The sequence below is a fragment of the Buceros rhinoceros genome, unplaced genomic scaffold, assembly GCF_000710305.1.
Source record: "Buceros rhinoceros silvestris isolate BGI_N320 unplaced genomic scaffold, ASM71030v1 scaffold1815, whole genome shotgun sequence".
Classification (NCBI taxonomy): Eukaryota; Metazoa; Chordata; class Aves; order Bucerotiformes; family Bucerotidae; genus Buceros; species Buceros rhinoceros.
The window spans coordinates 10,639-26,133 of NW_010410949.1; the positions used below are offsets into that span (position 1 = coordinate 10,639).

The 15,495-nt window shown below is 43.2% G+C and overlaps 1 protein-coding gene across 1 annotated transcript in view; it reads right to left on the reverse strand.

Annotated features, from left to right (window-relative positions):
- Nucleotides 1-15,495, reverse strand: part of FARP1 (FERM, RhoGEF (ARHGEF) and pleckstrin domain protein 1 (chondrocyte-derived)) — a gene marked incomplete at its 5' end in the record, with an annotated part of 68,908 nt that overhangs the window by 10,101 nt on the left and 43,312 nt on the right. Inside the window, 3 exons of the mRNA XM_010135779.1 lie at nucleotides 1,523-1,653; nucleotides 3,939-4,176; nucleotides 6,856-6,937. Coding sequence (XP_010134081.1) covers nucleotides 1,523-1,653; nucleotides 3,939-4,176; nucleotides 6,856-6,937 — 451 coding nt within the window. The remainder of the gene's footprint in view (nucleotides 1-1,522; nucleotides 1,654-3,938; nucleotides 4,177-6,855; nucleotides 6,938-15,495) is intronic.

A 15,495-nucleotide genomic window follows, 5' to 3' on the forward strand; every position in this document is an offset into this window, starting at 1 on the left:
CAGCTGCTTGGGAGACAGGGAAGAGCCAAAGTGAGGGAGCGGGAAACAGCCACAAGTGTAGAAATGCCTGTGCTCAATGGCACATCAGCTTCAACCCCCTTTTTCTAAATGTTTGAATCCTTAAATGAACTAGACCTTAGTTCTTAAATGTTAGTTCAAATCCTTAAATGAAACAGAGCTCAGCAAACTCCTCCTCTGCCACCACCTCGCTGTGACACTGGAGACAAGCACGGCATGGCAAGCAGACCCCAGTCTGTGGCTCTCGCTGAGCAGTCGTCTGGCCATCCTGCAGGAGTGCATCGGGGATGGTTGCCCAGGCTGCGGGGCAAGCTCAAGAGCTGCCTTATTTGCAGTTCAATGCAAAACTCATCTTTTTTTCCAAGCTCTCTCCCAGAAATGCATGAAGGGCAAGAACAGCCTAGCAATGCATTTTCCCCAGCATTTCAGTTGCTACAAGTCCTGGTTTTGTGTATTACACGCAGAAGTCAGGGGAGCTGGGAGGAAATTACAGAATCACAGAATCATCTGGTTGGAAGGGACCTTTAAGATCACTAAGTCCAACCATTCACCCTGCACTGCCAGGGTCCCTAAACCATGCCCTTCGGCACCACATCTATACGTCTTTTAAACACTTCCAGGGATGGGGATTCCACCACTTTCCTGGGCAGACTGTTCCAGTGCTTCGCAACCCTTTCTGTAAAGAAATTTTTCCTAATATCCAATCTAAATCTCCCCTGGCATATCTTGAGGTAATTTCCTCTTGTCCTGTCACTTGCTACATGGGAGAAGCCACAGGCATGTTTTCAACCACAGACAAACTCCGAAGTTTGCATGCAGATACCATCACCTAGAAAAGTAAGGCTACAAATATTACACTGAGGCTCATTTATTAAAATAACCCTCCGTTTTTAAAAAAGCATGACAAGTGAGAAAGAGATGTTGGTATTTTTATAACATAATTAAAGGTATTTACTTAGGGCAACACTGTCTCAAAAATTATTTCCTAATGTTACATGTAGACTAAAAGGGACTGCTCATCCCCAGCACCACGAGTTTCAAAGCTACGCATCATGAAAGGGCTGGAGGTTCACCAGCTCAAATGTCTTACGTTCCTTTAATCTGCCATGCTTCTAGCATCAAGGGTTGAAAATAAAAAAAATTAAGAGCAGCAAGAAATGAGGAAATGTGCAACTGCTCAAGCTCTAAATGCTGCGATAAATATTACATTTTTACTGCCTCTATTGTAATAGATGTCTGGAACTGCATACAACTGTCGAAATCTATACATAAAATAAACCTAATAAAATCAGTAAAATGGTAATGAAGATGATTGCCTCTTCCCACTTTAAAGGCTGATGGTTTCTGTGGTATTATAATGTTTACATTTGATAGTTTCTGATGAGAGAAAAAAGATTTGCAGGAGGAAAGGCAGTTTCACAACTGCTCCTAACAAACACGTTTTCTGTAACAAACCTAATGCTTTGAAATTGTATCAGACCTTGATCACACCTCTGCTACTTACCCTTCCTGGGATCACCAGATTGTCTATGCCTATCAAGTCCTTCTTGAGTTCATGCAGCTTCTGGAAGTTCTCCATCTTTATCATATTGCCATGGAGCTGAGCCACCATTTCAGAAATCTCAGCCAAAGCAGCTAGATGGACAAAACCATAAAATGCTTATTAAATTTTTACAAGAATGTTCACAAAGAAAGATGGTTTTTGTCTGCAGCACCCAGCTCATAAACATCGCCCTTCTTATGTTACCTTTCCCCTTCACGGTGTAAAGCCACTCAGGGAGACTAAAAACTGCACAAATTCTGGACATCTTACAGAATGGAGCATGGAGAGAGGGTGAAATGTTGTAATGAAGAGACAGCCAAAAGTTTGCTCTGTTTTAGCCACAGGAACTTTGTAGGAATACTTGAGCCAATTCAGAGCACCAATGAATGGGTTCTCCTGAAGGGTTTAGTTTCCTTCATTTCAAATCAATCTAGGGGTCTTCCTCATGCTTGAAAAAAAAAAAAAAAAACGCATTTTCCCTTCTGTCTGCAGCACACTGGGTCAGTTCCATATTTGAAAGCACCAGGAAACGGCAGTGTCATTTACTGCATCATTTCAGATGGTAAACACAGTAATTGTGGTGTTTGTCCTCAGTTCCAGCAATGAGAACAACTAAAAGGGCTGCAGGTCACTGAGTTGCATCATGGCTCTACTTCATTTTGTCAAAAGATATTACCAGCAACGAGTGTCCTAACACCTGGGAATGGTTTTCCTAAGGAACAGCTCCATTGTCAAAAGGGATGTCTGCTGCGCAAAGAAGGATCACGTGGGATATAGGGGGAAGCGGGCACTATGAAGTCCTGCTCTGTTGTAGCAGAAGCCAAAACAAATGCAGGCTGCTGCCAGTCTGCTTCCCGTGTCTTGTCTTTTTGGCGTGCCAACAACATGGTAAGTCAACTCAGAGAACTAAGATGAAAATCACTTCACTACTTGATTATTTCTGGGGAACCAACTTGCAGACTGGCTCCCTGTACCACCATGTATGTGAGCACCAAACTTGATACACCCAATCAGATGGGCAGTCTCTGAATGGGCTGAATACATGGACTAACTGTAGTACTAGAAGAGCAGTTACAACTATTTGCATTAAAAAAATACAGCCAAGGGAACAGTAACAGTGTTTTTTCCTTATATCACTGCTCAGTGCACAGTTCGTCCACCTGTTAGTGGGAGACCTGTGCTCTCTGCTGGGATTCACATCCACACCTTCCATTTCATTGCATCCTTTGCTCTCTGACTTTTAAGGAAAATCTGCAAAAACCTTAGTAAGAGACTGATGCCAGAGCAATGGTGTGCCTGAGTCATACTGTCCTTCTCGTGCTCTCTTATTCTCAGTCCTGAATTCTGCATTTGCATCCATTTCAAAAGTGGAGCAGGAGTCAGCCCTTGATGGCTGCTGCACTCTCTAGGGAGGTGGGAATGGCCACATCATCCTCATCATGTAGCCTTGGCTAAAAGAAATTAATGCACTACTCGCTGCATTCCTCAAGATTGTTCAGGCAGTAGCTACATTAACACAAACATCTGTATGACACAGCACTTCAGTGCCACAGACCTCCAACAAAGTTACCTCCACACTGTGTGCATTGCCTGCTGTGGCTCTCATCACACGGCATCTAAGGGAACTTGTCCAGCTAACACCTTACAGCTGGGAGCAGTCATGTCAGACATTGCTCCCTGCCCCTGTCCTTCCATGGATCTGCACTGAGCGCTAACTGTATCGATAACATAGTTGTCCTTACTTGTAGTTAGCTTACAACCAGGGTGGGGGCGGGGGCAAAAGGAGGAAAACAAATCATCAGAAAGAAACAGCAGCCAGTGAGTTCAGACTACAGGGGGAAAATTTCTTCACATTGGGAAAAAAACTCCACATGCTGGCAGCTTTGAGTTCCTGAAACAAATCATGGAAATGGTAATAGAGCAAACTGTATGTCTGGAAAAAAGACAAACAACACTAAAAGCCCTATTAACAGCAGCCATACTGAGTCAGACCAAGGGTTCACCTGGGCCAACACTCTGTGTTCCTACTGGGTCTCTAGGGAATGCTGTGAACCAGACAAGCACATACGATATGTTCTCTGTGCCTTCTCCTAACTGTTTTCAGTTCAAGAGACTTCCTGAACTGCATGTCACTTCTGTGTGTTTAATAAGCCCCAGCAGATTTCTCTTCCATGTACTTGTCCATACTCTGGCATAATGTGTATACAAGAGCGACTTTAATCCTACCTTTTCTGGTCTTCTGAGTGCTGGACTTTTCAACTCAATCCCATTTCAATGTAGCCTTAGAAAAGGTATTTTTTTTGTCCCTTCATGAACCTCTTAAGGATTTGGATGCCATTCCCCAGCTACAGGAATTGGTGTCTTTTATCTTGCTTACCTCTTGAATCCCTGAAGTCTATGTGGCTTGGTGGGTAGTGCTTGCAAAGCCTCTCCATTATCTGCTTGTAGTGCATAAGCCTGTGTAAAGGTCTGAGGAGGAAGGTATTAAGAGGCAAGTAGCAGACTTTCTGTAGCTCAAAATCTCTGCAAAAGGTCTCCAGCTTGCGAGAGTTCTTGATCCCATTCTCCAACTCAATTAAAATCTCATTGTGCTTCCACAGGTGAATTGTCAGTTGCTTATAGGCACAAAGAAAGAAAGAGCATGTGGTGGAACTATTAGCAATCACTGTGAGACATGACTCAGCCCAAACCTATTCCAATTAAAAAATCCAACTAGCACAGCAGTTGGGATTTTGCAAACAAAATCACTGTACAACACAAAGGCTCTGATGTTCACTTGAAAAGGAGAAAAGGCATTACTTGTTTGAAGGACACCCTTCTGCCCCCCTCTGCATTCCCTGTAAAGCAAAAATACATGAGTAAACAAAACTAAGTGATATCAGTGAGAAATCCAAAGGCAAGGAAATGACATGATCATAGCTCGTGCAAGAGGGTGCAACAGAGAGAGAGAGGGAGAGAGAATGCAAATGCAGAGCTAGGAAACAAAGTGGTATTTCCTAGGAGGATGAAGGGATTTAGTTGCCCCTTTTTGCATTAGATGCTTCTGGGGACACGAGATACAGGCAAATGGACTTCTAGCTTCATCTTCCCTGTTAGTAACGAGAAGTTGCATCCCCTGGGAATTCAAACAAAACAAAAATAGATGAGTTGTCCAAGAGAAATGGGTATGTTAAGCGTTCTTCATCCTTGCAATACACCCTTTTTTTCTTAGTGCAGTCCCTAAGATGATCTCACTAGTGGCAGGGAAGTTATACACCAGCAAGTGAATGAGGTTTGCGTGTTCATTTAGGTCCCAGTATCCCACGCATTCACGATTCCCATTTGAAACAATTCAGCAGTATTTTTTTTTAATAATTAACACGGGGACATTATTTGTGTTTTGGAAAAGGTAAACTGGCTCTTCAGGAGGCACAGAGCTTCTCTGAGCAGCCAAATAAAGTCTCCCACTACATGCAGAATATTAAACAGCAGCAGCAACAACAAAAAAACCCAAACCCTGAATGCATATGATGAATAGCTTCAGAGGACAGTTTGGCTTCATCTAAAGCTCGTGCCTTTTGACACATTTCCAGTCAACTTCCTCTCTCCTGTGATTTGTGACATCCTTACCAGAAACATACCTTCCCCACAGCCAAGCCACTTCCTCCATACACTGCATATTCATTTTACAAGCCTCTAACTCAAGCAAAGATACATCAGACCCTCTGGACTACTACAAAGGCTGACTGTTAATTACACACTCTTAACTTCTTTCTTAAACAAGGAGTGTCAGGTTTTGGGTCTTTTAACAGGTCTCGTGATAAATATGTAAAGTTTTAATTAACTTTATTGTGCAGTTCTTTAAGACAAACTGGGCTTTGCCTCTTTCCTCCAAATATCTGCGCTTACGAGCAGTGGCAGTTCTCAATGCAGAGAACAAAATCTAATGGGAAAGGGAGCATGGTGAAGGTGAAAGCACCCTGAGAGGTCTAAGTTACAGCAAGGACTATATGCTGCCATTAATCTAGTGCCACAGAAGGACCTGCAGGTGGTGAAGGACAGAGAATTTAATGCTGCAAGGTATCAAGAGCAGAAGCAGAGTCAAGACATGAACCTAAGATTCCAAAAACTGTTTGTGTAAAGGTGCACACCTCTTGAGAGCAGGGATGGAGGTGGAAAGACCCCCCTGCATTTCTTCCAATGTTTCTGAATTGTGACTTGAAGGGAAAAAGCATTTCCTGCTAAGTGCACTGGAGAAAGAGTAAGGTTGCTTTATTGGTGACAAACCTGTCTGCGTTGGTGACTGCAAACCAAGATTTCTACATTCTCCTTTTCTGATTTGCTGTATAATCACTTGCATGTCACTTAACCTCTCTTCACCTCTCTGTCCTGAGAGATAAGCCCAGTACTAACTCACGGCTCAGGAGAGCTGGAAAGATTAAACTGCCCTTTCCTCCAGCCAAGGACTGAAGGCTGCTCCTCAGAATGCTGAGGTGGCAATCACCAAGGAAAGATTTATCCAATAGTTTCAAAAGCACTTTGAGATGCATATGCCGAAGGTGCAGTGCCACGTTTTGCCATGCACTGATCTGAAGGCATTGCTATATTACAATAAGGAGAGCTGTGTGTCATCCATCCATGCTGTACAAGTCCACAGGTTTTTCACAGGCTCCTGTGCCTGCCTTCCACGCTGTTTGCTCAGTAACACAGAGCACCAAAAATACTGCTTCAGCCGGAGTAAGAACAGATGCAAAGTGCTGAGCATTACACCTAGATTTACAGTTCATACATATATTTTAGTTTTTAGCTTTAAAGGGATCAAAGGCAATTACTGCATTTATTGAAAAACCTTTCATCTAACTTCGCACTGCAGTGCACGGATATAAGTTTCCTAAAGCAAATCGATATCCAGATTATGGTCATTTCTCTGGTAGTACCTTACCACTTGGATTTGCATGAACAAGTAGGCACACCAGGAGTTTGAACAGTCTCTTCAGCCATACAAATTCTCATGTTTTGCCTTCTTATTTCAAAGGAAAAAGAACTGGAAACTAAATGCTCCTCAACTTTCGTGTTTCTTGTTGCTGTATTTGGAGGGGGGACTTAGGAAAGGGGCTGGACAATTTAAAATCAGCTTTCAATTCTGAAATCTCAAGGCTCACCAAACACTTGCTACTTCATCAAAGGAAACTTTTATAGCATGAGCCTTGATTACCTTGGCAAAAACCAGCAGAAGAGGCAACAATCATACGAAAATGAAAAGCACAATACTTCTAACCTGTGTCAAAGCTTAATAGTTACAGGATCATTCTTACCTTCATACTCTGAATGTTTTTTAGCATAACATCTCCGATTCTTTGGTAATCTCCTTTAATGTGAGCATTAGAGCGGCCTTCCCTGTCAGCAACAGAAATATAACACTTCAGTCATGCCATAAAGCCACATAATCACTTATAAGCACAGAAAGGAACTCAATAGCTCATTTCCTTTAAATTCCTGACCCCCTTGCTCCTTCGCTCAGGAACACGCAAAGAATCTTCCTGACGGACATGTAATTCCCAGGTACGGTACACCCTTCAACTGGCCTGGCTTGCTCTCCTAACAACAGAGGGCAAGCACTTAACAGAAGGATTAGACTTCTAGAGAAAACTGCCAGCGTTTTTAACACAGCAGAGAAGACTGGAAATGACTTGAGAAAAAGGAAGACATTGAAATCCCATCACAATACATGGGCTTAGAGCAGAAGGATAATTCTGTTCAGAAACAAGGACTGCACCTTGGCACAGGACCCGCAGGTGTTCCTCCTCTGAAAAGCCTTCTTGTGCAAGAGATAGAAGGACAAAAAAATCCATCCAGCATCTGGGTTTGGCTCTAAAGTGTTACATACTGCCAGAAATTTTCTTTCAGTGTGTCACTTCTGGTATTAAAAATGTAAACTGCTCCCCCTCCACCCAGCCAGCTGCACTGGGGTGGGTGCTCCATTTGGGAGAAACCCAGCTTCTGATCAAAGAGAGATTCCCCCTTCTAAGCACATGTGCGAGACAGGCAGAGATACCACACCGTGACTGAATCCAAACACACCTTTTAGAAAACACAGGAGGAAAAACCACGAATATAAGAATCTAACTGTCACAGATCTGTTCTAACCAAGTCAGGTATTCAAAGGAAAATCATGAAGTGGGGTTTGAGAGAAGCACTGTTCCCCTCCCCTTGCCAACTTCTAACACTGCACCAAAGTTTCTTGCAGTGTGGATGTGCTGTCCTCAATTTTAAAAAATCAGTTCAACTCCCACATCCGACTACTGGGAGACAGATCCAGTTCTGGTGTGAGCAACAGCAGTTCAGTCAAAGAAATGCACTACCTTGGAAGAGGACAGAAAAATAATCAAGCTCTAAGTGCACCCAAGGATAATAGGACCTCTGTTTTGTGTTACTGCTAAAAGGATATACTGTTTTTCACCCAGTTGCAGTAGTTCACACTCCACACAAAACTTTGTATGTAGTGATCTGGTAAATCCCTCCATTCCTTAGTACTGGCAGTGTAGCCAGAGAGGTCCTACACTTACCAGATCACAGAGGGGTTGTGGTTAGGAATATACTTTCACTGGTAAGACACATAGAAATATTTTATTTTTAAAAAATCCATATTATTACATGAATAGATGCATATTCAGACATACATTTTGTTTTGTAAAGTTAAACATGGCTGTGTTCATGTTGGATAATCTCTTCACATGTTTTCTAACCGGGAAATGTGGAGAGCACAGCTACACAGTTACTACACAGTAACATCTCCTCCAATAGACAAAGAGATGCTGCTGATAAACAAGGGATTGCTCTATGTTCATTTGAACAATTTCCAATTTCATAGGCTGTCTTTAATTATTTCCTATTGAGTTAAGTCTCCCAGGCACTCACATGCCTATTGAAGCAAGAAAAACACATTCCTCCACAAGATTTTTGTGGTTTTTTCTGAACTCAAAGATTACACCAGGGTAGGAAGTTGGGTTCTGTCAATGGTAACTAACTACCATGGCCAGTTTTGCAGAAGAAACATTATAGAAACACTGCCATAGTCCAAACATGCCAAAGAAATAGTCTACATTGCAAGGAACAGCACAGGTACATACAGACGTTACAAAACTACACTTCCCACATCACCTGAGGATGAAAGTCCCAATTTCTCTCTCCAGGAAGCCTCTGTCTTCTCCTCTTTATGCTGTTCCCTGCCTTTTCCTTCTCCCATGTCCTATCCCTTCAGCAGCTCTCCCCACTGAGATATTCTCTGAGGCGTTGTAAATAAAACTGACCAACCACCAAAGCTCTGCTCAAAGTGGCGCATATCAAAGTGTCCCCCAACTGAAAACCGCAATGCTTTGAAGTCCAAGGCACTGGCAGGAAGCAAGGGAAAGGCACCCTCCAGCCATGCAGCCAGCATGCAACATCCCATCCCAAATGGTTCATGCTGTGCTGCTGCACACTGATCCCAGAAATGCCAAAGCCAGAAAAATTTGCACTGCTGCCAGTAATGACATCGTATTTGGTAATTATCTCTAGAAGAATTCTTGCTTTATGTGTTACTCCCTAACTTTCTGGCATTACCTGGATCCTTTTTTATGTCTCTACATTTGATTTAATCTAATGGACTTCAGCAGTTTGGTACCTTTCTGATTTACTGCCAAGACAAACATTAAGTTCCTCATTTCAGACTGCTATTTCTAAATAGATATTGCTTTTGTGATCTCAAGGCTACAATACAGGTGGCTAGAATACTTGTTACAAATTTCTTATCTAGCTACTTGAAGGCTGACCCCAAAGCCTACCAAATCCATAGTGAGCGCCTCCACTGACTGTGAACTTCAATTAATATTTAGTGCAGTTGTTCATTGAACAGTCAGGTCCTTATTTCCCAGAAGTTGACTCCCTGGCTCCTCTTTAGGACAGCCAGCACTGCTTGCACAGCACCTCATCACATCAGTCACATGCAAAGCATCAGGATCATACCCCTTCGCTGGCTTTGGTCACAGGCTGTTCCAAGGCTTTTTTTTTTTTTTAACCGTTGGAGATCTTTCGAATCTTACTCTGCATCTTGGCAGAGTGACAAAGTGGGAGAGAAGAGGGTTTCCCAAAAGCAACAGCCTCTCTCCAGCTGCTGGCTGAACAGTGAAGAGCTGAATCACAGAAGAGTCCTCAGCCCCAGGCAACAAAGATAACCTGGTCTGTAGGCAGATGTATACCACTGGAAGAGGTAAAACCCTAAGAAAATCCATAAATGTGATGGCCAGTTATTGCTCCTTGCCATTGGCTGTTCTCCTTGACTAGGTTATTTATTTCCAAACAAATCCTGTCTCTTGCAACAGAGATGATTTTCCCTCTGGAGAGGTGCGTATGCATGTAGGCTGTGATGTGGAGCAGAGGGGTGGGGAAAGCTGAAGCCAGGCACTGGGGAACATTACGGCCTCACATCTGCCTCCTAAATTCCGTCCTCCACCCCAGCTCTCTACAGTAACCCCTACACTACACTGTCCTCTTTTCCAGCTCCTCAACATGTGAATCCCAAGTAATGAAGAAACCCCAGGAAAAGAGCATCCAAATACACAGAATATTAAAATAAAAACCAAACACCCAACCCTCAGATGTCCTACTCCTTTAACAGCCCAAAGCACAGAAGCAAAGAAGAGAGCTCTGCCTGCGGTGTATGTTTTGAATAACAACACTCAGCTTGCTGGGGGGGCGAAGCTTCTCATTTGTTGTGCATCGATGGCTGAATTGTTCTTCTTACTCCTTGTTTTCACGGGTCACTGTTTGAACATGGTATCTATCTGCCAGTGACAAGGGACAGAGCTCAGGGACTGAGTTCTCACAAGTTTTCATCAGGAGCTGACTTATGTCTCCCAGCTCCATAGCAGATGCAGGAGCTGCTTTCCCCACACATCATGTGCCCTCACTCCACTGACATTGTGTGGGGAGGTCTAAAGCCACTGAAAATCATGCTGAATAGTGGAAACATTACTCTGTAATAAGCTCATTTCCCATTTTTCTCCAAATAGTCCCTTCCTTTTTATAGTAATGCAAGTGTACAACTGCAAGCAAAGAAAGAGGAAGAGTCCGGCTTTTGTATCTGGTAAGACTAACTCAGGTGCTACCTCATATATTACTAAAAAATGGCCACCAGCTTGACTTACAGGGACTACACAAGCAGCCGTGTTGGATTTTAGAATGATATAAACTTTTCAGTGTACATCATTGAAAAATGAATGGAAAGAAATCCCAAGTCAGGCCATACTATTCTCAGTCATCCAGGAATGACAGTACAAGGAACAGAAATTCGATGGGGATGGTGGGAAGGCAAAGAAGGAGCGAAAGATATCTCCAGTGAGATTTTTTTTTTCCCCCCAGGTGAACATAGAAAGCTTTGACTGCAGCCCTTCAATTGCAGCAAAAAAAATCAATTGCAGCAAATTATATTTACAGTGTGTGACCTTCTGGTACACACTCAGGAACAGTACCTCCCTCCTGGATACTGTAGCTGGTCTTTGAGCAATTAGACACTTTCGACTTTTTAGGAGTAATATTTAACTACAGTTCTACAATTAAGAAATACTTTAAACACTTCCCATTACAACTGCCTTTTAAATAAGAGGAACATTTTGTAAAAGCAAGAGTCATTAAAAGCAAAGCAAATACCCTCTTCCTTGCTCACACCCTGCTGTAACACAGTGCCTCTTACTGCCCTGCCCATTCCTGCCGACATTGCCGCTGTCCTTTCAGCAGTAAGCAGTGCACAAAACGCTGGTCAGAGCCTAAGAAATCTACTGCTGAAGCCACCGGAGCTTCCCAGAGTCCCACCAAGCCTTCAGAGAGCATGCACACATTTAAAGACTTTGGGCTGGCTACCCCTGTTGTGGGAGAAATCCCATCTACAGCAAGCATGCATCAGTAATGCTTTTAAATGGTTTGAGATCACAGCAAGTAACACCATGGCATGGAAATACACTGCAAATACAACAACATTTTGTACTTTGCCCTGGCACCTCCTCAGAGGCAAGCCTGGACACATCCTGCCAGGAGAGCCGCAGAGATGAACATAACATGGCTCTGGGTGTGACTAACGGATCATGGACAAGCTATTTCTCTCCCACCACTTCAAATTAATTTGGGTGTAGCTAGGCTGTAATCCCCAGAAGTACTTAAAAGTGACTTCAGCAATCCAGACTGTCCTCTCAAAATCAAGTGCAATGCACTGGCACCAAGCCCTTCTTAATGTTCTTGTCTTGGGAATCAGAACCGCGTGACTCTGAGGTTTATACTGCGATACATACTTCACTTCTGTACACAGGACAAAGACACTTTTGAAACTGTCCTCTTCATCCCTCCTCACTAGGCACGCAGAACCAGCTAAATAGTCGGCACTCACACATTTGAGATGGCAGATAAAGACTGCTGCCTTGTTTATATAAACTGTTTATTAGCCTGTTCTTCCTGACCACAAATACTACTTCCCAAACAAAAAATGGTTAATAAATAACATTTAGCTTATCTTCCTACACCTCCCTGAGTATTTTTTATTACAGGTTTTCAAACTGGCTTTCATGAATCCTGATTGAACCTTCTCCTTTCATATGCTAAGAGTTTTTAAAATTTTTTTTGCAAATTACCAGCTGCACGGTTCTCAGCCACATCTGGTAGTATTGAGTACCAGCTTTCCCCAGAAGTGTCTGTGAACTGGGAGTCAAACTATTGGCTTCCCTGAGACAAGATGAGTCAGCTTGTATTTCTAGGAAGTATGTAACACTTTTTCTACCTAGCACATGAATAAGGTCCAAAACGCAGCTTCACGCTGCCTGATAGGGCCTCCTAGGGCAGAAATGGCTATCCTGGCTTGTCTTAGCATTGCTCTTCGCAGTGCTTAACAGTCGACCAAGGGGGAAAATTTATGGTTCTCCATTTGCTACCTACTGTCAGAATTTACAGAAACGAGTTTGAAAACTTGTAACACAAATACTTAAAGGGGTGTAGGAAGATGAGCTCATTTTTTTTGTTTGGAAAATGGTGCTTGTGGCTCAAAGAAACAGTGTATTAAACAGTTTAAATAAATGAAGGATCAAGACCTATCTGACTTCTCAGATCCAACTGGCCAGATGTTAATATAGCATGTCACACTCTGCCTGCACTGCCCACATCTCCCTCTTCTTGCCATAAAATCTCTCAGGCTCTGTGAAATAGGAGCCAGTTTTAAGTCACTGAGCTATGCCTCCCATAACTCCTCCCAGAAAAAAACAGTTGGAATGCCTGGCCTTGCACCCAAAGCCATGCTGAGGACTGTGGGATTTCTTCAAGAAAATGGACATAATCCAGAATCTTATTTTGAGTTAGCAAAGCTATAATTCTAAAGTTCGCTTAAAGTCTGCTTTTAAAAGTCTGCTTTAGTAGCTAACAGAACCTTGGCTCTCAGGTAGCAAAAGTGCAGTTTTACAAAGTTCTTTGCTTGAAATTACTTATCGGAGCTCTGCAGCTCAGTTATCAAAACTTTAATTAGCAAGGATCCTTGTTTAAAAAACTGCTGAGAAGTGAGAATTCTGAGCCAAGGTCGAATGTCTTATTAACTTCTTGCAGGTGTGTTGAACAAGTTTTCTAAGTGAGGTAATTAAAGGGAGGGCTTTTCGTTAACCTAATACATAATTAATGACAAGTAACAAATTATACTGTCCAAAAATGATGTAACCGATTACTAATGAATTAACTTTTTTAACCAGTGACAAATCATAATGTTTAGATATGATGTAATGGTGTTTACTAATGAATTAGCTATGGTATAAAAATAAGAGCTATCTGGGAATAAATGGACACCAATTGTTATCACATTGATACGTGTGGCTGTATTGTGTCTAAGCCTCCTGCGTCGTTTTGTTGTTTAACAGAGGACCATCCTGGATGAGTCCTGGTAGCCAGGACCAGGACCTGGATGCTTGGGTGCATGACACAGCTCTCCTGACACTTGCTAACAGAATGGCCTGACATGCACTTTTCCCTCCCCACCTCAGGTAGCTTCCCGACCTTTTCTCCTTCTCCTCCTTTGCTGAGCACAGGAGGGCAGAGTCCCATGCCCACCTGCTGCCTGCCTGCATCCACCAAAGGTCATCTTTCCTGTCCTGAAACCACATGGCCTCTCATGGGGCATTTCACTTGGTCCCAGGAACATGGTCAGTCTTGCGAACAGAGGGCTCAGCACGGTCAGAGCAACTGAAGGTATTCATGGGCTGTGTCACTAGCACTATGTCACACACAGACAGGGCAAAAACATCACCCCAAGTACAGTATGACTGATCTTAGGATGCTGTGCAATGAAACCACCAGGAATCCACTGAGTTTCATGGCCAGAAAGAAACTCTGGCTATGAAAAATGGAGCAACTTCCTATATTCTGCAGTTGGCTCTTGGTGTCAGCGTCAATTCATGTCTTGTTATAAAACTTTACCACTATGCACTAGACACTGAGATGTGCTGCGCTCAGGAAATGCAGTGCTAAAGAGAAAAATGGGTGAATTGCGTAAAGAAACAAATCAGACCTGCCAGAATCTATAACTGGGTCAAAGGGATACCAGCCCTTAAGATGTTCAGCAGCTAACAGCCTGCCTCTGACAGTAGACTCAAACACTTCAGAAGCTTTCAAGCAAGCCAGAAATGCTTTTAATATCATGCACAACCAGAGCTCCTTTGAGCCAAATACTAAAAGTCATCAATGTTTTAACAAATTAAAAGCGTAGAGTCATCTAACAATTGCTACACGCGATCCTCTCCTGGCCTTGCTCTCCTCACAGCTCTTGCACAGTATCAGCTTCAACGTGATCCATGTCCTAGAAGACCAGGGAATGGCCTCCTTTAAGAGCTTCCAACATGCGACACAAAGGTTTGCAACAAACCTTAGACAAACACACTGGTGTCTAGGCAGAGCAAGCAGGCTGAACCGTGCTTTAAGTTGATAAAACACAGCATCCCACTCACAGAACACAGGGAACACAGATGACTGGCTGCAGGAGGCTATTCTTTTCCGACAAGCTCCCACAACACACCTGGGTAGCTAGGGGCTTCCAGTAGCTGGAAGTAGCCCCTTTTTGGTAGGACATGCCACCCTCTGTCAAACACAGAGCACACTCATGTCTCAGGACAAGCATCTCACTTTCCTTCTCACTCCACCTGCCTGGAAATTTAAAAGAGCTGACACACAAGAGTTAAGATTTAAATGAGTTGGCTTGAATCCTGCCCACACGTGCCTGCAGCAGTGCCACTGGCTCAGGCAGACCCATAATGAGTTATGCAGCTGATGTAGAGGCTGGGCAGCACCTTTCACTGCGGTGGCGAACACAGCTGAAGCCCAGTGGCTGAAAAAACACCCGGGGCCAAAGACAGAGATACAATCGGGGCAGTATGGACATCGAGCTAAGTGACCTTGACCACACGGCTCAAGAAATTTCCTACCACATTGCCACCAGCTTCTTCTACATGCTGAGGGGCTGTTTATTTTTGCCATTCACCGTTTAATTAAACAGTAATCTCTATAGGATAGAGTTTATTGCTTGCAGCTTATCTCGGCATCTGTGGCATTATGTAAAACTCGAACACCTCCAAAATTACACCTGCCAGCAAATCTGCCTCCCTTCCTAAGGCACTTATTCAAATCTTCCAGAACTTTAAAAATAAACAGCATCTATAACAGTGCTATTATGTTAGGTAAACCCATGTTGTTGGTTGCAAACTGTATGCAGGCCAAGGGTAAGAACGTGACTGTTTTTCTGTCAAGAGAATCAGAGCAGCCGACAGAGAATTCCCGGTGGATTTACACTAACTGTGGAAGGACATGTAGTAGCTGAGCTGATGAAATCAGAATGAGGTGCCCAGCTGGGACAAAGTTACCTCAGCAGAATATTTTTGAACAAATTTGGATTGCAAAGTAAC